General features: G+C 34.3%; 3 protein-coding genes across 3 annotated transcripts; 1 reads left to right on the top strand and 2 right to left on the bottom strand.

Moving 5' to 3' along the window:
- Nucleotides 1-13956: 13956 nt before the first annotated feature.
- LOC131067353 (abscisic stress-ripening protein 5) lies at nucleotides 13957-14949 on the bottom strand. The gene is made up of 2 exons (XM_059221627.1): nucleotides 14624-14949; nucleotides 13957-14309 (listed from the first exon to the last, which is right to left on the bottom strand). The coding sequence occupies exons 1-2, from the start codon at nucleotides 14831-14833 to the stop codon at nucleotides 14214-14216; spliced, it is 306 nt and encodes a 101-aa protein (XP_059077610.1). The 5' UTR covers nucleotides 14834-14949; the 3' UTR covers nucleotides 13957-14213.
- A 1666-nt stretch (nucleotides 14950-16615) lies between these two features.
- On the bottom strand, nucleotides 16616-17642 carry LOC131067355 (abscisic stress-ripening protein 5). Its single transcript, XM_058002323.2, has 2 exons — nucleotides 17305-17642; nucleotides 16616-16991 (listed from the first exon to the last, which is right to left on the bottom strand). The coding sequence occupies exons 1-2, from the start codon at nucleotides 17512-17514 to the stop codon at nucleotides 16809-16811; spliced, it is 393 nt and encodes a 130-aa protein (XP_057858306.2). The 5' UTR covers nucleotides 17515-17642; the 3' UTR covers nucleotides 16616-16808.
- A 4876-nt stretch (nucleotides 17643-22518) lies between these two features.
- LOC131067341 (uncharacterized) lies at nucleotides 22519-22935 on the top strand. Its single transcript, XM_058002301.2, has one exon. It carries the CDS (start codon nucleotides 22519-22521, stop codon nucleotides 22933-22935), a length of 417 nt encoding a protein of 138 aa, XP_057858284.2.
- Nucleotides 22936-23649: the final 714 nt, after the last annotated feature.

Here is a 23649-nt window from a genome sequence, read left to right as displayed (position 1 = left end):
GGGTTTGTCATTTTGTGAAGCACTTGGCTTGCATTCTATTTGAAATTATCTTTCTAACTTCTTACTTGAATGGGCTCATATTTTATAACACTAGGAATTTTCAATGTTTTAAGATGAATTAAGTATATGAAACAACATTCATGACTTCAATCCAAAAACCATTAATTTAATTTAAATTAAGAAATGAGAAGGGAATTGCCTTATAGATTTTTCAGCCTTTTACACCTTAAAATCCTAATTTAAAAATTCTTTCATCTCTCAAAACTAAATACATTCAATTTGAATGCTTAACATACCCCTTGCCTATTTTGTATTTTCCAGCAATTTTAATGCAGCTAATAGTTAGAACTATGGTCTATTGGTGGCTTCCCTAATGACTACCAAGCTCCATGAACTTCCTTCCAGCACACAGGCCCTCACAGTATATTGTATGCACCTTCTACAGATGTTGTGACTAGCCTTTCTCAAGGCTCAACATACAAACTTGTGCCCAAAAATAAAAAGGTGCCCAGTATTTATTAATGGCGCCAACTAAAGAAAAGGACTTTCGGCATGCTCCCTTGAAGTCTACTACGGCTATAAGTGATGGGTAGCGTAGCTCAACTCAAACCTTCCATTATTCCCATGATTGGTGAGTTCTATGATTTTTCTTGTGTTGAACAAGCGACTCTACTAGTCAGCTAGCCTTGATATTTTTTTGAGAATGACCAACCTTAATGTCCCAATGACCTATCACTTATGAATCATCCAATCTGATTATTTCCTTTGCCTATCCAAACTCCAACTTCCTAGACTTAATCCTTTCACAAGCGTAGTATGTGTCCCAAATGAGGGATTACGTCCTTAAATTTCAAAAAAAAATCTCCAGAATTAACTCTAGAAACCCAAACTTCAAGCTAACACAAATTTCAAGATACCCCTAAAGCTCTTCCAACTCTCATTTAGAACTCAATTTGGCCATGATTCCCAATACACCATAAATGTGGGATCCATGTTATAATAAAATAATAATATCCCCTTATGTCCCCTCATTGAAAGGGAACTTTTAATTTTTTCCTTAAAACATTAGTCCCAACATTAATAAATTATTGAATTTAGATATTTAAATTTAACTTTGATAACTTTTGACTTAAATGCCCAATTAATTAATGGCTCATTAAATTTTGCAAACTTGGTAATGAATAAAGATTACCGAAATATTGACATTATAAAATTAATCAAATAATCTCAGCCATTGAGCCACTGCTGACTAACTATAAGTAGTAAGTATTTGGAAACCCTACTAAAACAACTTTGATTGGTCTCAAATTGGAATTGCCTCGGCCAACATGACATCGATCCCTGAAAAATTCTTTGCTAAGCCTTGGGACCATGGCAAGATGGGCTACTGATAGATCACCACATGATTGGTTAAAAGGTGGACATTACATAAATACACATCCTAAAGTTTTAATAATGAAATATTGTTACTATATATTTGTAAAAAAATTTATAAACATGTATATAAATCTCATCTCAATATAACAACTTGAACCTTAATACACTAAAAATAATTGATAAAAAATGAACAATGAGCTAATTGTAATGGTTCATGATATAAACATTTTAAAATTATGACTCTACAATTGAATTTTAGATCGTAGAAAACAATAAACTTACTCCACTTGAATTATAATTGCAAGGTGATTATGATGGATTTGATTATGGGGAAGATGGAGACACAGATGATCCTAGTTCATTTGTACTTTCTGAACCTTTTGAAAAGAGTAAGGGTATCATGGGTTTGTGTGTTTTGTCTTGCTCGTGGTGCTTCCCTCTTTGGAGGGATTTATTGATGCTTCATAGGTTTGGGTTTTAGAGTGGTACTTGCTAGTGAGAGATTTTGGGAAGACCAATAGACTTGTGTGGTTATGTAAGAAATAGTTACCTACTTTTACTTTACCTCTCTGTACCTTTCTGGCACCGATGTTTGTTGGGGGTTTTTAGTTGTCTCTCTATCTATGTCTTTCTAGGGCTGGTCTTAGTTGGGTTTCTTAGGGTTGCACTGTCTGTTGAGGATGTTATCTTGTTGGTTGCATCTATTTACATACAACAAGCTTATGTGTCAGTGAGTGTGAGTCATGTTATTTGGTTCCTCTACTTTGTTGCTATAATAGTATTTTTGGCTTCAAAGAGTAGTTTGTGTGCATTTTGGTGTTTTGGTCATCTGTGTTGCTAGCGGCCCTTTAATCCTTGTTGGGAAGGTATTTTTTAGAAGCTTCAGCAATTCCTTTGGGGATGATGTTGTTTTTGGTGGGAGCAATATTTTTGTCCTCCATTTTTGGTTGTAGCTCTCCTTGTTGTAGTTGCATCTTTCTGTGTGACTCCTATGAGTAAGCTCTACTATTTCTTGATGGTTTTTTGGTAGCTTGCTAATTTTGGCGAGGAATCTTTGGAGAAGAATATAGAGGGGAATGTTTCTTAAATATTGTTGTTGTGTTAGCTAGCTTGTTTGTGGTTAAGACTGTGGTGTTTTCTCACTTTGGTTCTCACTTTTCCTTTCTATTGGCCAAAGTGAGCTTTAGTAAGGAGGTTTTAATGGATTTTAATATCTCTATTAAGAAATTCTCCTAGTTTTTCTTTTGGAGGTATATTTGCTTTGTTTTATTTCATGTTTTTTCTGGTTTTTCATTTGGAGGTATTTTTCCTTTGTTTTATTTGGTGTTTTGGCGATGGTCTATTCATTGACATGATCTTGGTGATTCGCTCTAGAGGGTCTCTCTAATTTAGGTTGAACCCTAGTCTTCTATTGATTGCTTTTAGGGATATTGCTTCTAGTGGTGCAACTCTAGCAACTCTGGATTCCTCCACTATATTTTGAACGAGATGTTTTTTTTAGCTACCAATGTTGGTAAGTTTTGTGTGGTGGGTTATCATGATAGTATTACTTACCCTCCAACACCTAATTCTATTCTTGGTGGGATCTATTTTTCCTACTTTCATTTCTTTCGGAGCTGAAATCATGGGATTACTTCTCTCCTATGGGGTATAGTTGTTGCAGATTCACTATGTGAGGAGTTTTTGGGTTTTTCTTAAAGCTTGAACTTTTTGTCCTTAAATGTTTAGGGGCATCCTTTTTTGGCTTTTGGTTGTTTTTGTTAAAGGTATTTTCTACTATTGTGGAAGAGAAGTTTCCTTTTTTTGCATTGAGAGGACTCTTTATTCTGTTATTGTGGATTATTAGTTGAGAGCCTATAGTATCTTTACCCTAGCTTCTTCTCTTTAATATCCATTTGAGTTGGAGACCTTCTTTATTGAAAGAGCTGAGGGTTTGGTTCTTCATTAGTTGGTTCCCTTTCATAGCTATCCTATTGAGGTGGGTACTTCTCCTATTGAGGTAGACCATGCTTTTGTATGGGAGAGGTTCTATGATGCTCCAAGTGGGTTGTTGCTACCATTTCTCAATGTCTTGGCTACATGGTTGATGAAGATGCCTGTTTTCCAATATCCTTTCATTCCTCTCCTATTGAGGTGGAGACTATGGAAGGAAAATGGAGCTCAATAAAGGTTTTGGAATGCTATTCAAACCCCATTGTTATTATGCTCCTTGAGATGAGTTGTTAGGATGCTTTGACCTTCTTTCTTGTGCAAAAAATTTACTAATGCTCTAACTTTTATGTTCTTTTGTGTTTGGACTATCGGTTGTTTGAGTGTTATATGCTGACATCATTTTCTTGTATTCTAGATTTTAGATCCTTTCAAAATTTGTTGTGCGGGGTTTCACTTAATGAAAAATAATTTCCAATGCTTTCAATCCCTAAAATCTCACTTGCTTCTCTTTCTAAATGCAATCCTTTCCCAAAACAAAATTCCTTAGTTACCAAAGAGTTTCTTTTCCGCCATTGGTTTATATTAAACAATTACATGAGACCAAGCTTACCTTAATATATAGTGTTGGTGTCTAAGTTAATTAAGATACGGTTTTTTTTACTTTTCTAAGGTTTGCAACTGATTTTTTTGTAGAGCGTCGTTTCCAGCACCTTCACAGATTTCCCAGAGTTCATGGGATCAATTTTTGTTGCTGAAAATTTCAAAATTTGTTTCTGGAATCTAGGAAACATCATTTTCTCTTAGGTATTTATTTCTTTTTGTTTCTTTTCTCATTTTTTTTGAAATTTGATTCATTTTATATTCATTTTCGTAGAAGGTAGCAATGCCAAAATTAATCCCAACCGCCTCTCCCTCATGTCAATTTCATTCTAGCCTTTCTTCCCAACTTTACCTTTCTATTGCCATTACTTCTCTTAATTTCTGAATCATGGCGATCTTTTCATGTAAAACTTGGATTCATTTTATAAATATTTAGTTTAATGTCATACTATCATCTTCGTTTGGGCGCTAACAACTGTTTCAGTTTATAATATTTATAAGGGTAAAAAATAATAATGGCTAAGAAAAGCTCGAATTCTCACAAACCCTACATTTGTTTTTAAATTATTATTATGATCATTAACAAACATAATTAATCAGTAAGGATAAATAAATATGCACTAAAATAATTAATCGAATTAATTATCAATGTTAAGGTTGAAAAGTTGAGATAACTTAATTCTCACAAAGATCTTTTAGATTGTTTTGGACCTCCAAATTTCTATGTAATCTTACAAACAAAAAATGTCAAAGCTAATCATATAACAATGATGAGATTGCAATTTGATCTAATAAAATATTTTTTGTCAATAAAAATTCTATCAAATTAAAAATTTGGCCTATTACTCCAAAGAACCATACAATTTGGCAAGTATATGAGAGTGATGGTTAAATTGCATTTTTCATCCAATAACTAGGAAAATTGGCAAAATATGTAAAATCCAAGATAGAAAAGGTATATGAAGGTCAAACCATCAAATTAGATCAAATTGCCAAAGCACTTAGCTACCTTGGAGAATAGTTTTTCGCTTGATGATGGAGTGTAAAATAAAAGGAAAGTTAATATAGATCAAGAGGACCATGTCAAGATCAAAGTATTACAAGAATAAAATATCAAAGTTGGGAAGCTATTTATTTGAGAACATATGATTCTATGTGTTTATTAAGCAAAAAGGATTTCTACTAAGGCAAGAAAAGTATTATAAATCATCCAAGAAAAACACTTGATTCAACATATGGGAAGGAAACTTCTAGACATTACATAACAATGTTAATTGGTTTTCTATTGTAAGGTGATCCACTTCATCTGCAAGCAACTAATAATTGTGATGTTGGCATCTGAGCATCAGATATAGTTGAGTAATAAAATTCTACATTAGGGATTTGGGTAGGAAGTGTTGGACATCTATGTTCTACACTGTAGAGGTTATATCCAAGGCTTCCAATGGTTTTAAATCCATAATTTGATGATCTGTAATTTTTTTTTTCTTATTTATTGTATTGCCTTCCATTGTTACACTAATTGCTTCCGACTTGTTTGCGTACAAGATCAAGGTTTAATCTATGAAATATTTTCACATGGGAAGGACGAAGGTTTTGTGAAATTATATTTCAATGCTTTGACAATTATTGACCTCTTTCATAGCGGGAAAGAGAGTGGTTATTTCATCTAGGTTTTTTTTGTTTCAATGGAAAAAATGTTGTTACCTTGGATCAGCTTGCTTAACTCCACTTTCATGAGGTGTTCCAATTTGGGATTGAAAGGCCTTTTCCTTTGTTTCACTAGGTTTGTATTGGGTTCTAACTCACGGTTAAAACCTTTCAAATCTCCATATTCTTAAGACAACACATCATTAAATTCCTGACAAAGTAAAACAAAAACATCATATTTTTCCATTAGTCTAATTGTTATAGGTAGAACAAATAATCCTTTGGAAGCTCTTTCTTCTTCATCATAAGCCTTTATAGTGATTTTATTTTTTGGATCTATCACATTTAAAGAATACATCCCAATGCAAGAACTAATTTGAAGGTGCAGATGTTTAAACCAGCTCCTCCATCTATAAGAACACATTTGATTTGATGCTTATGGATAAGTACTTCAATATGGAGGGGTGCATTGTGAGGTTGGTTGATAGCCAAGCCATGATATTTAGCGAAGGATAATAAATGTGGTGTAGCGAGATGTCCCACCATGACTTGAAACTGGGCTTGGTCAAGATCTAGGAGCGCGGTAGTTTCTTGTAGAGATTTTTCTAGGATATCTCTATGATTTGGTGATATATGTAAAATCTCTAAAATTGATATATGGGCTAGTGTCTTTTTAAGCTGATCTAGGACATTATATTGATTAGATATAGAGGATGGTTTGAGGGGTTCTCCTTGAAGGGTAACCTTTACTCTATGAGTGGTAATATTAAACCCAAGTTTCTTTTTAATGGTAATCACATTTTCATAAGAGTCACATTCAAATATGTGATTAATGACATAACCAATTGACTTATTTGTGTAATTGAATTTATTTTTGCCTGAATATGAGGGGCTTACCTTTTTCATATTTGGGAAGAGGATCCTTGAATGCCACATGTTCTTCATTAGATTTTTGTCCGTCAACGGATATATCACCCCTATCTATTAAATCTTGAATAGTGTTTTTCAACCTCTATAAATCATTTTTTTTATGTCCTTGGCTCCTATGGAAGTCATAAAAATATAAATCATTCTACCATGATGGTCTATTGGCGGTCCCAGAATCTCTTGCTTTGAGAAGTGTCATAAGATTGTTTGAAAGAAGCTCATTCAAAGTAGATTCAAGTAGTTCTCTCATTGGCATAATTTTTTTGTTGGGAGCATTAGGTGCTTTAGTTTTAGGTAGATTGTTGTTTTGATTATTTCATGAGGTTTTTCCTTGAGGACTTGATAGACTGAAGATGGGTTGTTTTGGTGTAAAATTTTGAGAATCTACAACTCAGACATTCACAATGTTCTTATTCTTAGTTCAAAAATTTTATTTATCATTCCTCATTCTTTTGTTTAGTATTGCAAAGGTCCAACATTGAAACCCAATGTTCCATGCTATAAGAGAAATGGGTGATAAACATATCCACTAGTTCATTGAATGTTTGAATTCTAGGTGGTAAATGACAGAACCATCCTATGGCTTGACTTCCCAAGTTCTTTGGAAAGAGTTGCATTATGTATCTCTCAATGTGAGTGACTTATAAGCTGACAACACAAAATTATCTAATGTGGTCACGTGGATCACCTTTCCCCTTGTACTTGTCAAATTTTGTAATTTTGTAATTAGGAGGAAAAGGAAACATAACCAAATTTATATCAAAAGGGTATGAAGATATATCTTGTATTGAATATCTCTTAGTTGAACATCTATTTTGTATGTTTCCAAGTTGTTGTTGTAAATCTTGGATCTGTTTTGTGAGTGCATCTAGAGGGTTATAATTCTTATCCTTTTTCTTTGTGTTTATGTTGGTATTTTGTTGTCTCATTGGTATTTTCAATTGTGTTTTTATTTTATTTAGCATCAGTTGTTCCTTTGGGTTGCGAGACATCAAAATCACATTGATGCAGAAGGGCAGGGATGCTACTATCAGGTCGGGTCCCTAATTTGACCCCTTGTTGAGAAAGCATAAGGAATTATTTCTCTCTATCCTTTTCCATGACCTTCTCCATTAGCTTGTAAAATTTTGGGTCTTTTGAAGCATCAAGAACATGTCCCTTAGATATATCACTAGAATTTTCATAATCACTATCGAGATCATGTATATGTCATGAGGTTTCTCCAAAGAGATCCATTTTCTCTTTTAGTTTCTTTTGGGCTCTAGTTTTAGCCATACGAGATATTGAAATTGTGATGAAATAGTCCTAGGGTATGAAATTTTTGTGAATGTTGAATGACTTTTGTTGTTTTGATTTGAATGAAGCTATGGATAAAACTAAATCAAGGTACCTAAAGTGAGTGTTTTCTCTTATGTTGAAAAGATAGTCTAGTGAGTGACTAACTTTTTCAAGATTTGGTATTAGTCTAGTTCCTAGGTGAAGGATGATAGATTTTGATAGGGAACTAACTACGTTGTGGTGATAAAGATCTCAAAAGCACTAAAAGAATCTTGATTTTTGTCTAAGTTGTTCCTATGTGTGGAAAGAATGGTTCTGCTGAAAATTTGTTTGAGGCAAATTTGGACTGAGTGTATGGTTTACTAAAATTCACTCTTTATGGAAAAGGGTATCTAAATCTAAAATTGAATTTTTCCCTAGACCTGATTTTCTGCTCTCTGTTATGAATGCGCTAAAAAACAAGCACTAAAATAGTTTGTAAAAGTTCTAGAAGATTTGTCAAATGCATTGCAATATGCTTCAGATGTGCTACTATATTTTGTAAATGCGCTAAAATATGGGGTAAATGCATTAAAATAATTAGTAAATGCACTAAAGTTTGTGCCAAAAGTGCTAAAATATTAGGCAAATGTGGTACAAAATATAATAGATGCATAATAAAATAAATCAGATGTGCTAAAAGATCTATCAAATGCACTATTCCGATCAATTCTAACAGTTTTTCGTTTTGTTCTGTTGAACTTTTATTGATGCTTTTGAATAATTTTTTGTTTTTCTAATGTTTTTGGGATGACTTTTTTTATTTTTGACAAGAATAGGTTGTAGACAATGAAGACAAAATGGTAGTTTTTGAATGTAAACAAAGAGTGTATGTTCAAGGCTCAAACAAAGAGAAATATTTCCACTAGTATATGCACAATCTGAAGATACTTCAAACAAATTTCTACCTAAGGTCAATGGCTTTACTGCAATATCACAACTCATTCCTAGAATCTCCATCAAGTCATGCAGCCTTGTCACACCTAAATGGGTGCACCTTATTTTTTGTCTTTTTGAGAGCTAATAGATAAGGGATCTCTCCCCCCTTCCTCAAAAAGCTTATAAAACATTATACAAGTCCAGGGATTATTGTCTCTTCTCAAGGGAGCTCTATGCTGAATTTCTTGGGGGTGGATTCTTCCCCAACCTTACACTGAAATGTATCACAAGTATTCAGAGGTGAGTCGGGTAGGCCTCTAATCCCAAAGGGTTTATATGTATCACACAGATATTGGGGGTGACATTCGGCAGTATATAACAACGACACCAGGTGTTTGATGACTTTTGTCACCCTCCCAATTATTTATATTGCAACCAGATGAAAGTGTTGCTTAGGTTGTTCCCTCTCACTAGGTGTAGCACACAATGGGAGTCAAGCATTTTAAAGGAGTTTAAACAAAAATGAAAATATATGGGTCTAGTGTTTGGTCACCCAAGTTTTCACAAGGGGAGAGCATACACCTACCACCTTTAAAGACACAAAAGAAACTTATTTTTCAACCAACCTAAATTAGATCTAGGTGAAACTATTTTAATAGAAAAAACTTGTATGCAAGTTGAATCATGTTAATTCAACCTCTTATTTAAACTAGATTTGACAAAAGATGAACAATTTACAAATCCCCTAATTAAGCTAGATGTGATGCAAGATTGTTTCTTCTATTTTAAATGTACTTAGTGTGTAAAGATTTGGTTTAGTAATTCTACACCAAAACACTTTAGTACACAAAATTAGCTAAATCACCTAATCTACCTTATCCACTACCTTCTTTTTCTTTTTTATTTATTTTTCTCTATTACAAATGCGCCAGAATAGACTCTATATGTGCTAAAATAACTGACAAAAGTGCTAGAAAAACTAATGAAAGTGCTAGATGAACTACAGGAAGTGCTAAAATAACTAATAAAATTTTTAAATAAAGTAATGAAAGGAATAAAAGAACTATGAAAGAGGTACATGAAGTAATGAAAGTGCTGAAAGGATTAATGAAATCTCTAGAATATGGAGTGAATGCGCTAAAAGATGGAATGGAAGTGCTAAAAGTTGATATGAAAGCACTAAAATATGAAATGAAAGATTTTAAAGATGGATTTTTTGAGAATGAACTATGATGCTAGTCTGAGAAACTATGTTGTCTGTCATGGATGCACTAGACTAGAAAATGAATGTGGGAGAATGACCAGTGAAGCTTGTATACACTAAAACTTCCAAGAAAATATTAAATACAGGGCAAAGTCCCATGGTGGGCACCAAAAATATGATGGTTTAAATGTGAAATCTGATAGAAACTATTAAATATCCATAAATATATTTTGGAATTCTATCTAATATAAAACAAAATAAAACAATAGAGAGAGACTACAAACAACAAATAACCATAAATATATTTTAGAATGATATCTAATCTAAAACAAAATGAAACAATAGAGAGAGACTACAAACAACAAAGTTATACTTGCATGTTGTCAACTGCTCCCATGGGTTCCATTTTGTCCTATCTTCTATCATCCTATTGATGTATGAATATTTCTCTTAGAATTGTGCCCTTATGGGTTTCAAGATGACAACAAGGATGGAATTTTGTGGTGTATGAAATGAAAGATGGACTCTAAATTATATGAATGCAATGATAATGGATGTGAGGTGATAAAGCTAATGATGGCTAAAGTACTTAAGTCCTAAAATATTTGGCTGCTCGAATACTTGAATGCTCTAAAAATGATCACTAGTATAACTAACTTGAAATGTTGGTTGAAGGCTTCCTTTTATAGATTTTCCATGGCTAAAATCCAAGGTGGCAAATGTCAATGGTTAGGAGTTAATCTTGAGATCGTGAACAATTGAAAAGAAATCGATTGAGATATGAGAGAAAAAGGGGGAAGATGTTCCTCCGACAATGACAAGATAGAGGATAAGATGAAAAGAGAAGACACATGGAAACATTCTCATCTTGGCCAAGGATAAGGATTCCAAAGATATAAGATGTTTTGAGGGAATATCGGTTTCCTAAGACATGAAGGATTCAACAATCTATGAAGGTTGGAGAAGATTTACCTATTTCCTAGGACAAGTGGACAGTGAATCACTTTGACTAGGTTGATGTGGACAAAACCTCTCTCTAAGACGTATGGATGTGAGTGAGAATATAGGAGATAGGAGGACACATAAGTTTCCTCATCCTATTGACTAGGGATCATGTTGAATATAACTAGCTAATTAAATATGAATAATATTTAATTATTTTTGTCACATGGTGATGAGGTGGCATGATGATGTGGGACGAGATTTTAAGGTGATGTCGATTTTAGATTTGAAGACTTAAATTACATGAATAAATAAATAATTTAGGATTATATATATATATATAATGCAAATAAGAAATTAATAATTAAAATATTTAATTGACGAAGAGAGGTGCATTTATTTTTGAATCTAATAAGAAAATATTTAATAGTAGATTATGGTATGTGTTTTTTCATGAAATTATTTTAAGCATAATCTTAAAACTTATGTTTTATGTTCTAGTACAATCCTAGACCTACCTACAATCTTTTTCCTCATATCTATGGTTGTGAACCTTTCTTGTCATCTTAAACTTGTAATATACTACTTTGAAATATACTATTTGTATTATTTACTCATATTTTGTAATTAAATATATATCTCTTCATATTTTGTAATTCAATATATATCTCTTTAATTTTTTTCAATATTTATTTGGTTCTCTTTAGTTCTTTTTATACAAATATCTAGAATATGTTCTAAAACTAACAAATTATTTCAAATTATTACTCAAGATTTTTCTATGTAAAGAAATGATTTTCTATAAAAATAAAAAAACATTATTCTAAACTAACCATACTATTGAAAAGAACACTCAAGATTTTTCTATGTAAATAAATGATTTTCCATTAAAAAAACATCCTTCTAACCTAACCACACTATTGACCAGAATTTAGAGCATTACATAATAAAAAAAGCCAGTTTATGGAACACACCATGAGCATGTCAATTCGTTGCTGTCATTGCCAAAAAGTCAAAAATAATAAATAGATCAGTCTATTTCATTTTTAGTTCCTGTCTAGGTGTTGTTCTTAACATGTTATTAATGCTTATGTTTTTTATCAATTATGTTACACCAATTTTTTATATGATAAAAATATTTATTTTTCATAAAGTTTAGATGCAAATTTTTTAAATAAATATATTTAAAAAATTATTTATTTTTAATTTCATTGGTTGAAAGCATTTGAATGGATATGGACAATTAATGCGCTAACTGTTTCATTTTCAAATCTGATTTTATAATAGAATAATCAATTCTTAAAACCAATTATTAATTCTTGAACAGTTCAACTGTTTTCATATTTTGTAATTTTACAGGGCACTTGCTCTTGCCATGGAGGATATTCATGATGCATGTTGAATTTTACCCCATTGTAGCAAACATTTTGGATTACAAGCGGGAAGAGGCAAGCTGAAGCAAAAAACCAATCTCCGAAATTTGCCAGCATCCTCAGGGCATAGACATTCAAAAATAAGTTTGGTGAGATATTGTAGCCATGACTGCCTTGCCAGACACACATGTAAGTGTGGAACATAGACCATGCCTGTGGACTGATTGAGAGAATGCCTCAAAATCTTAAATCGTACAGAATGTATTTGTTTACCAGATTATGGAAATCTCCAAACAAATGCCTTGGCAGGTGTAAAGCTAAATTCCTCTGCAAATATCCTCCTTGCCCGTGCCAAAATGGGAACTTTGGAACAGGGCATAGATATCCATCGATTAAGAATTTTGTCAAATGTTTGTAATTGCAACTGCCCTGGTAGCCGTGTATGACATGTGAACTGTTTGATCAAATGTCTCTTAGAAATGTCTCATGAATTGACATGATTGTAGGATGAGCAAGATGGATTAGTTAGAAAGGCTTTAGAAACTTATGATCAAACACAAACTTTACATCAAAGCTGATTCAATTGAAACGATTTAAGTAACAACAAACTGGAAAATGATTGGGCTGCGTGTGCATTGAGAGTAGGGGATGTGAAGTGACACTACCTAAACAGGGTATCATTTACAAATGTCACAGGAATCAAATTAAATAAAGTTTTTCTAACATCGATTCTAAATCTCATCAATGCAAAATCATTCAACTTTTGTTTTGAATGGCAAAGGAGACGACCGGTATGCAAGGGCATCGAAAAGGTGGATAAAATGGCAAAAGAGGCAATGAGAATGTGAATTGATAAAATCAGTAGAGATATGAATTGAGGAATATGAAATGATGGCTTTCGATTGAAGGTTATAAGAATTCGATGGGATGGTAGCGAAGAGAGTTGTGTGGGTGTGAGGCTGAATATAGTTTTGGAAGATCACAGATGGAAGTGTGGTTGCACTTTGAGAAGAGGAATAGCAGAAGGGAAGAATGTGCAGGAGGAGGAAAAGAGAGTTTGAGAAAAGTGTAATCTGAGAGAGAGGCTCTGTGAAGTTTTTGTGTTTGGGTTTCTAGTTTGTAGGCAAGGGGAGTTTTTTTCTTGCTACAGAAAATGAATTTAGAATTGGAGAAAACGACTTCAGATTTGTTGCCTGGAAGCTAAATCCTAATAAAATTTGATTAAGATTTCTTTTACTTAAACGAGCTTTCTATGAAATGATGGTAGACTAGATTTTAAAAATTAAGTCAATAAGTAGTGGCTAGGATTTACTACTATTGTCTATCAAAATAATGACTTTCATTTATTAATCATGTCTCATTGGCTATGTGGCATTGCATGAAAGCACAATATAATTTTGTATAGTACATCTGTTCATCTAAATCCGTGATATGAAGAAAAGTGTTAGCTCTTTAATGTCATGATAGGCTTTAGTACATCTATAGATCTTCAAAACTAGTTATTAGTCATGATTTTCCACTCAAATCTAAAAATATTAGATTTGCCATTTCTTTAATCAAAAATTTTAATTTTTTTCAAATATTCAAATATTAGCCTATTATACATACATTTTGTTTCATGAAATTAAAATATTTATATCTTTCAACTCATTTTGAATTAATCTAATTATTCTAGTTGCTTTGGCTTTGTCTATAACTTAAAGCACAAAACTGTCCTGTCAGCATTTGGCAAGGCTGCCTTAATAATATCTCCAATACAGCACAACACTTAATAATATATATATAAATATCTATTTTCTGCAATAGATTTATTGTAAGTACTTCACAACAATGCTGCCTTAATAATACAACGCTTAAAAATATTTTTATATATATATAAACAAATATCTATTTTCTGTAATAGATTTATTGTTAGAACTGGATGTTCAAAAGAGATGGTGATGCTTCTTGCCATGTGCTTCCTCTTCTTCTTTCTTATCTTCCTTCTTCTCATGGTGTTCATGGAATACAGCTCAACCACCGCCCACAGCAGCGGCTGCAGCAATCTCCTCCTCTATCTTGTGCCTGTGAGCTTTCTCTGGATCTTTCTTTGCTTCGTGCTTCTCATACTGTCACATCGCACATACCAAAATATAAGTTCAGTACAATGGACGCCCTTCAAATTATAACATAAAACCCTAAAAACAACAGTTTTAACATATATTCAGTACAAGGACGCTCTTCAATTATAATTTCGAACCCTAAAAGCAGCAGTTTTAACTTATATTCAGTAGAACGACGGCCTTCAATTTAAATTTCAAACATTAAAAGAAGCAGTTTTAACATATATTCAGTAGCAGGACGGCCTACAATTGAAATTTTAAACCCTAAAAAGCAGCAATTTTATCATATATTCAATGTATATATATCAAATAAAGTATACCATCGCAAATCCTCCAGCGGTGGCGGTTCCAAGTTCACCACCTTCCTCCAGATGCTTGTGGTGTTTTTCCTCCTTTCTCGCCTTTTCATACTTGTCTTCACCCCCATATTCACCAGTCGTCTGCTCTACATAAGCACTGTTATCTGCATCGCCGCTCACCTCCTCATCTTTCTTGTGGTGAAACAGATGATGCTGATGCTCCTCAGACATCCTGGAAATGAAAAGTATGGATGTATACACAGAATCTACAACTCAAAGCACTAAAGATAAGTACAATTTTGTGAAATTGTTGTAAACGAGTGATATAGAAATAGGGAGATATGCAATGTATATATAGCACTAGGGGCAGTGCCTGTGATGGAGGTTGTAAAGGGTTATTTGGAAAAGGGAGATATGCAATGTGTATATCACCGTAGGTGCACTACGTGTAATGGAGGTAAGCGGGTTTCGGACGGCGTGAGGGGCGCTCATTTATTTTTAATTTCATTGATTGCAAGCATTTGAGTAGATATGAACAATTAATTGGTTAACTGGTTAACTGTTTCATTTTTATGTCCGATTTTATAATAGAATAATCAATTCTTAAAACCAATTATTAATTCTTGACTTTGATATTTTATGCATTTTTTTTTTCTTCATTTTATATGTTGTTGGTTACACATGCACTTAAATTTGTTGCAGAATTCTCATGGATTGCTTCCATGTTATTTTCTAATGTTCTTATTAAATTAATTTTGTAATTTTACAGAGCACTTGCTGTTGCCATGGCGGATATTCATGAGGCATGTTGAATTTTATCCCATTGTAGCAAACATTGAGGATTACAAGCGGGAAGAGGCATAGTAATTGTTCAACATCTCCTTGAATTGTCCTACGCAAGACAAGAAGGTTGTTTCATTAGCAAGATTTGGATAAAATGGTGCAGAAGCACCTGGACGAATTGGCAATTAACAATGTAAAAAAAAATTCAATTTTCACATTTTTGGTTTATGTTTCTTCACTTTTGGTGGATTTTTGTTTTGGTTTGGTTTGTCCGTCTCCATTCAATTTTATAGTAAAAACTGCTTCAAAGTAATGATTGTTTTATGCAAACAAATGCAATTAGCTGAAGCAAAAAACCAATCTCCTCAATTTGCCAACATCCTCAGGGCATGGACATTCATCAATAAGTTTGGTGAGATATTATAGCCATGACTGCCTTGCCAGACATATATGTAAATGTGGAACATAGACCATGCCTGTGGACTGATTGAGAGAATGCCTCAAAATCTTAAATCGTATAGAATGTATTTGTTTACCAGATTATGGAAATCTCCAAACAAATGCCTTGGCAGGTGTAAAGCTAAATTCCTCTGCAAATATCCTCCTTGCCCGTGCCTCTGAGAGAGAGGCTCCCTGAAGTTTTTGTGTTTGGATTTTTAGTTTGTAGGGGGAAGTTTCTTCCTTGCCTCAGAAAATGAATTTAAAATTGGAGAAAACGACTTCAGATTCGTTGCCTGGAAGCTAAATCCTGATCAAATTTGATTAAGATTTCTTTTACTTATACAAGTTTTCTATGAAATCATGGTAGACTAGATTTTAACCATTAAGTCAATAAGTAGTGGCTAGGATTTAGTACTATTGTCCATCAAAATAATGATGTTATCATTTTTATTAATCATGTCTCATTGGCTATGTAGCATTGCATGAAAGCACAATATGATTTTGTATAGTATATCTGTTCATTCTAAATCCATGATATGAAGAAAAATCCATGATATGAAGAAAAGTGTTAGCCTCTTTAATGTCATGATAGGCTTTAGTACATCTATAGATCTTCAAAACTAGTTATAAGTCATGATTTTGCGCTTATTATACATACATTTTGTTTCATGAAATTACTCTAATTATTTGAGTTGCTTTGGCTTTGTCTATAACTTAAAAAAGCACAAAACTGTCCTGCCAGCATTTGGCAAGAACTTCACAGCAATACTACCTTAATAATATCTCCAATACAGCACAACACTTAATAATATATATATATATATATATAAAAACAAATATCTATTTTCTGTAATAGATTTATTGTAAGAACTTTACAACATTGCTGTCTTAATCTCCAATACAGCACAACTCTTTAATATTTATATTTATATATAAACAAATATCTATTTTCTGTAATAGATTTATTGTTAGAACTGGAAGTTCAAAAGAGATGGTGATGCTTCTTGCCATGGGCTTCCTCTTCTTCTTTCTTATCTTCCTTCTTCTCATGGTGTTCATGGAATACAGCTCCACCACCGCCCACAGCAGCGGCTGCAGCAATCTCCTCCTCTATCTTGTGCCTGTGAGCATTCTCTGGATCTTTCTTTGCTTCGTGCTTCTCATACTGTCACATCGCACATACCAAAATATAAGTTCAGTACAATGGACACCCTTCAATTTATAACTTCAAACCCTAAAAACAACAGTTTTAACATATAATCAGTACAAGAACGTTCTTCAATTATAGTTTCGAACCCTAAAAGCAGCAGTTTTTACATATATTCAGTAGAAAGACTGCCTTCAATTTAAATTTCAAGCCCTTAAAGAAGCAGTTTTAACATATATTCAGTAGCAGGACGGCCTACAATTTAAATTTCAGACCTAAAAAGCAGCAATTTTATCATATATTCAGTGTATATATATCAAATACAGTATACCATCGCAAATCCTCCAGCGGCGCCGGTTCCAAGTTCACCACCTTCCTCCAGATGCTTGTGGTGTTTTTCCTCCTTTCTCGCCTTTTCATACTTGTCTTCACCCCCATATTCACCAGTCGTCTGCTCTACATAAGCACTGTTATCTGCATCGCCGCTCACCTCCTCATCTTTCTTGTGGTGAAACAGATGATGCTGATGCTCCTCAGACATCCTGGAAATGAAAAGTATGGATGTATACACAGAATCTACAACTCAAAGCACTAAAGATAAGTACAATTTTGTGAAATTGTTGTAAACGAGTGATATAGAAATAGGGAGATATGCAATGTATATATAGCACTAGGGGCAGTGCCTGTGATGGAGGTTGTAAAGGGTTATTTGGAATAGGGAGATATGCAATGTGTATATCACCGTAGGTGCACTTCGTGTAATGGAGGTAAGCGCGTTTCGGACGGCGTGAGGGGCGCTCATTTGACAGTCTCCTTTTCGAAAATATCTGAAAAATATCCTTCAATTCCTTTTCGAAAATATCTGTTGGGTGAGTGTGAGAAGGTTTTATTTTTTGACTATTTGAGAATCTTCTAAAATGCTACGTGTTAATGGGATAGACATAAATTTATTTGGTAAAATAGTGTTGTCAGTGTATGATTTGACGGAGCAGGCGATTTTTCATTTTGCATATGCAATTATTTGGTGATAAGGAGTAATATTCTGTTTGCCTCTTTTTGGGGGAGAAGGTTTACTTGGTGGAGTTTCATGTTACTGAAGTGACAGCTTCATTATGGGGTGGTATATTCCATAGCAAATTCCTATTTTTTATTCTTAGTATTTCCAATAAAATATCATTTCTCCTTTAATGCACTCTTTCCAGCCTGGAATTTGATGGTCACCCCTACCTGCCATATGCAATTTCTATGATGGTTTGCTTGTTTGAATTTCTTTTATTTGATATTTTATGGAAATAAATATAAATTATCAAAAAATATTTAATTTATCAATAATTTTATAGAAATTTTTCTTTGTTTAAATTTATTTATTGGTTTTATAAATCATAAGAAAATATTTAATGTTATAATAGAAGCAAGTTTCTAGTCTCATATTAAAAAATACTCAAGACAATATATATATATATATATATATATATATATATATATATATATATAATTAATTTTAATAAGATTCTAAATTAATATATAATTTTAATTTTATAATTTAATCATCATAAAATTATATATATATAGATATTAAATTATGATAAGTATTAATAATGCAAGTCAAAAATTTAAAATGTATCTCTTATAAGTTTTTAAATTCATATTAGAAAATATCTAAACAATCTTATTATAAATATTAAATTAACTATGTATTTCAATTTATATTAAAAGCTATTTTAAAATGTAGAAACGTCAATTTTTGAAATTATTCGTAATCAATTTATATTTTATAATAAATATTATAAAATGATATATATTAATATTATAAATTACAAATGGCGCTTGATTAAGCGCCAGATTGACGACACCAAAGGAGATATTTGGCTACTACAGGAAACTAAATGGAGCAAGGCTGAGACTGCTGCTAAAATGAGAGTTTGGAAACAGTGGAATGGGCTTTTTAGGCAATCGGATGGAGCCTTTGGTGGCTTGGGAATCATTTGGAACCCCATGAATGTTAAGATCTGACTTGTTGGGGAAGATAAGTATTGGCAACATTGCTCGCTTACTATTCTTGGATGGAATGTGAATTTCAATATTTTCAATGTGTACGGACCATCTACTGTTGGTGATAAACGGGCTCTCTGGGATCTCTTATCCAGCTAACTAAACAGTATTACCGATGGTAGTTGTGTGGTACTTGGGGACTTCAATGCGATCCTTTCTGGCACTGAGAAAAGTGGGGGTATTCAGAGGACTGGTACGTCCTAGAAGGACTTTTTGGATTTTGTTGAGAAGAATCACCTTTTAGACATTGTTCCGAAAAATGGAATTTTCACATGGACGAACCAGAGAGTGGGTTTTACTAATATTGTTAAACGGCTTGATCGATTTCTTGTTATTGGTGAGTGGTTAGGAAAAAATCTAGCCTTAGAATCGTCAATTCTCCCGCTTATCGGATCAGATCACTACCCGATTTGTCTAGAGATCACCTTGGGTCAAGCAGAGGGAGGTACCTCGTTTCGGTTTGAGAAAATATGGTTCAAAGTGCCTAAAATATATGACCTTATAGCTGCTTGGTGGAATGAACCGGTTTTGGGGAATCATTCGAGACTACTCATTCTCAATAAAAAGCTCAAGTATATTAAGGTCAAGATCAACAAATGGAATAAGAGCCATTTCAAGAATATTCATATGGAGAAATTAAGAATCAAGGCTCAACTGGCAAACTTAACCAGCTCTGTTATCACTTCAAGAATGACTGAGGATATATTTATCAAAGAAAATTCTCTCAAATCTGACCTAAATGAAATCCTTCGGTGTGAGGAAATCCACTGGCATCAAAAATCAAGGGAGTTATGGCTAAAGGAAGGTGATAAAAACACCAAATTCTTCCACTGGTCGGCCATTGCCAATCAAAATAGAAATAGAATATCGGAGGTTATGAGATTGGATGGAGTCACTGTCAGGAATTATTAGGAGATTGTGCAGGAAGTTGTAAGATTCTTTGACTCTTTGTTGAATGGTGACCATCAGATCCACCATGAAGCAAGAGCCATAATTCTGAACTCAATCCCATCTGTTATATCCGTTAATCAAAATACAGCTCTCTGTACTGCTATTTCAATTGATGAAGTAAGGAATACTACCTTCCAACTGAAACCGGATAAGACTCTTGGCCCAGATGGCTTCCCTGCTGCTTTCTTCCATCATTTCTGGGATATCATTGCTCGAGATCTACATCTTGCAGTAGAAGAATCAAGAAAGAGGATGACTATGATAGGGGCTATCAATCACACCTTTTTGACTCTAATTCCAAAGAAGAAAAATCCACAATAGATGAGTGGCTTTAGGCCCATTGCTCTATGCAACACTATATATAAGATTGTAACAAAGATCATAGCTAACAGATTGAAGCCCCTCCTTAAACACATCATATCAAATGAACAAAGTGGTTTTGCCCCTGGAAGATCCATTGTAGAAGGCATTATCGTTACTCATGAAATGCTTCACACAGCCAAAAAGACCAAGGAATCATGTATGATTTTAAAACTGGACATCCTGAAAGCTTATGATATGGTGGACAGGGATTTCTTGTTTGATGTTCTTAATAAATTTGTCTTCTGTAAGGAATGGCTGACTTGGGTCACGAGTTGTCTCTCTTCCCCCAAATTTTTTGTTCTAGTTAATGGCTCATCCCATGGTTTCTTCTCTTCGATAAGAGGAATCAGACAAGGTGATCCATTATCATCATTTTTGTTTATCATAATGGTTGAAGCTTTAGGTCAATCTATAAGAGCTCTTCAGCAAGATGATCATTGGGTTGGAGTTAATGTGGCAACAGGGGTGAAAAAATGACTCATCTTTAGTTTGCTGATGACACCAGTTTGTTTGGTTCGGCATGTAGGAGGGAAGCTAGAACTATTAAAACATGCCTTGATGATTACTGTATCGCTTCTGGGCAGAAAATCAACTAGCACAAATCTGAAGTGTTTTTTTGTCAACATTCTGCTTAACTTACAAGTTGTATTATCAAGGATTCTTAATCTTAGAGTCACAAACTTCCTAGGGAAGTTTCTTGGTACCCCCCTCTTCATTGGCAGTAACAGAACTCACTACTGGAAGCATCTTATTGATAAGTGCAAATCCAAACTTGCAACTTGGAAAGGCAAGTGGTTATCCACTGCTGGGAAGCTCACTATGATAAAGTCTATTCTTTCAGTACTACCGATTTTTTCCATGGCTTGCCTGAGATTACTGGTGGGAATATGAATTGATTTCTCTAATGAGAAGTTTCCTTTGGAATGGTTCAGATGATAAAGGTAAATTCCCTTTGATATCTTGGAAAAAGATCTACCAACCAAAAAAGGCAGGAGGTGTTGGCATTCACCAAATCTCGATTATGAATTTAGCAATGGGTGCTAAACTGGTTTGGGAAATTTGTAGCGACGGGAAGCAAAAATGGGCAAGGCTCCTGAAACATAAATATCTGGACTCCCTGGAGCCTAAAAGGATTCTCACTATCAATAATCCTCCCAGAGGCTCGGCTATCTAGAATTTCATTTTGGACAACAAGGAAATCATAAGCAATCAGGTTACCTGGGATGTTAGGAATGGTAGGGATGCCTCTGTTTGGTTTTATTCTTGGTCTGGTGAAGATGCCCTATGTCACAACCCCTCTCTGCAACCTATTATGGCAGAAGCATGTCGCCTTTGGCGGCACTATATTTGTGATTATGGTTATCCAATCCAAGAAAATGGTATTGCTAAATGAAAATGGAACTCTTTGGATCAGCTGGACTTGGATCAGCTTCAAAAGGACTTATTTATTGACATTCTCAAGAAAAGGATTATTTTCCCTTCCCTTGATAAGGACATTATTAGTTGGTGCGGTTCCTCCGATGGTAAATACAAAGTATGTTTTGGTTACAAATTGAAAGAAGTGGCTATTCATAAAAAAGACTGGCCTTTTAATCTTTTTTGGCATCAACACCTCCTTCCCAAAGCGGGCTCCTTTGCCTAGTTGGCTTGTCAGAGAAAAATATTAATTCAAGAAAGACTCCAGTCAATGGGTATCAATGGACCCAAAAGATGTACTTTATGTCTAGAACATGAAGAGACTGTGGATCATCTTCTCCTCCACTACAAATTCTCCAGTCACTGCTGGTGGCATTTCAATGGAAAACTGAGAATCTTTGGCCCCTTCCCTACAGGGCTGGATAAGTGGTTTTTGCAATGGCCTAAATTGACAGGTAAGGTGGTTTTTGCTGATTTTATTTTTATCCTCCCATTACTTCTGATTTGGGAAATTTGGAAAGAAAGGAACCGTAGAATCTTCTAGGGTAAAGAAATGAGCCTATTGTCTCTTTGTGGAAAAATTGAGAACCACTTGACTGAGCCCCTGAATGAGGTTGCCCAATCCAAAAAATTAAAGAGAAATTTTTTCACAGACTGGGATTGTAAGATTAAGCCAGTTCTTCGAAACCTACTCATCTGACCCATCTTCGGACTGGGAACCTCGGTGGATCAGATCAATCCAAGAGTGGGAGTGAAATGGGATATGCCAAAGGATGGGTGGAGCAAGGTAAACTTTGATGGTGCTTCTGCAGGAAATCCGGATCAAAGTGGTATTGGTTGTATTCTGAGGGACTCTAATGCTCTCTGTATAAAAGAAATCTCTAAAAAGATTGGTGTGGCTACTAATAATGAAGCAGAATTCAGAGCAGCTTTAAGAGGTCTTCAGTTAGGGAAGGAGCTAGGGGTGCAGAGAATTCGTTTGGAAGGAGAGTTATTAAATGTTATTAATGCGATCCACTGTAATAGCATCCCTACTTGGCGCCTTAACCAGTGGCTTCAACCAATCCTGGCGCGGCTAGCTACCTTTGATGAATTTTGGGTTAGCCACATCTACAGGGAAGCTAATGGTGAAGCTGATAGACTTTCTAAATTAGCTATAGCCGTGGATGACCCCACTTGAATATCCACCGATGATGATTTTCTGTTTGGCCGATTGGTGATGTGGCATTGGTTCCACTGCTTGACATGCTATCATCACTTTCCATTGAGGGGGACACTCTCTGGTTGGGTCTATTGATGGTTGTGCACTCTTCGGTTCTTTCTGCAACTTCTGGTTGTGGAGCAAAATGGTGCTTTGCTGCTCGGTAGCCGCCTTACCCCTTCTCCACTTTATGGTCATGGTCTCCGGTGGAGAGATCGACTGTCTTCTTGGTTAACCTGTTAAGGTTTCTTCTTACAAACGAGATGTGACGCATTGTCGGCATCATTGATTAGTGTCGATTTTTGGCCTTGTGGCAATTAATTATAAGTCTAGTTTATTAATATCTAGTTACGACTAGATCCTCTCAAGATTTGTTTATGATCACTTGATGCTTAAAGTCAGTCGACACAAAGTTGAGGAGCTTTGGCGCATATGGTGTTTTGGATACTACCAGCTCATGCATGTGGGTTTTTATTGGGTATGAATTCCTTGCAGGGTGGTGTATTCTCTAGTTTGATGTCATGCTATTTAACAATGGTATACCCTTTCTTTCCATCAAACAATTGCTTTCCTTTCTTGGTGACTCGCTATGGAGACCCCAATCCTCCTTGAAGCTACTTGTCGCCAGATGGCTTTCCTGGGCAAAATAATGAACAAATGTCTACAAGAGGTCCTCTTCTCTCGACATCCTCT

The sequence above is a fragment of the Cryptomeria japonica genome, chromosome 5, assembly GCF_030272615.1.
Source record: "Cryptomeria japonica chromosome 5, Sugi_1.0, whole genome shotgun sequence".
Lineage (NCBI taxonomy): Eukaryota > Viridiplantae > Streptophyta > Pinopsida > Cupressales > Cupressaceae > Cryptomeria > Cryptomeria japonica.
The sequence above is the reverse complement of the archived record's forward strand: the minus strand, read 5'-3'. Positions and strand labels throughout refer to the sequence as shown.

Excerpts from the sequence above, each read along its gene's own strand:
- LOC131067353 (XM_059221627.1), bottom strand. The coding sequence starts at position 14,833 with ATGTCTGAGGAGCATCAGCATCATCTGTTTCACCACAAGAAAGATGAG. Across the intron at positions 14,310-14,623 it reads CCGCTGGAGGATTTGCGATG|TATGAGAAGCACGAAGCAAA; the intron begins GTATACTTTATT and ends GCGATGTGACAG.
- LOC131067355 (XM_058002323.2), bottom strand. The coding sequence starts at position 17,514 with ATGTCTGAGGAGCATCAGCATCATCTGTTTCACCACAAGAAAGATGAG. Across the intron at positions 16,992-17,304 it reads CCGCTGGAGGATTTGCGATG|TATGAGAAGCACGAAGCAAA; the intron begins GTATACTGTATT and ends GCGATGTGACAG.
- LOC131067341 (XM_058002301.2), top strand. The coding sequence starts at position 22,519 with ATGCCAAAGGATGGGTGGAGCAAGGTAAACTTTGATGGTGCTTCTGCA.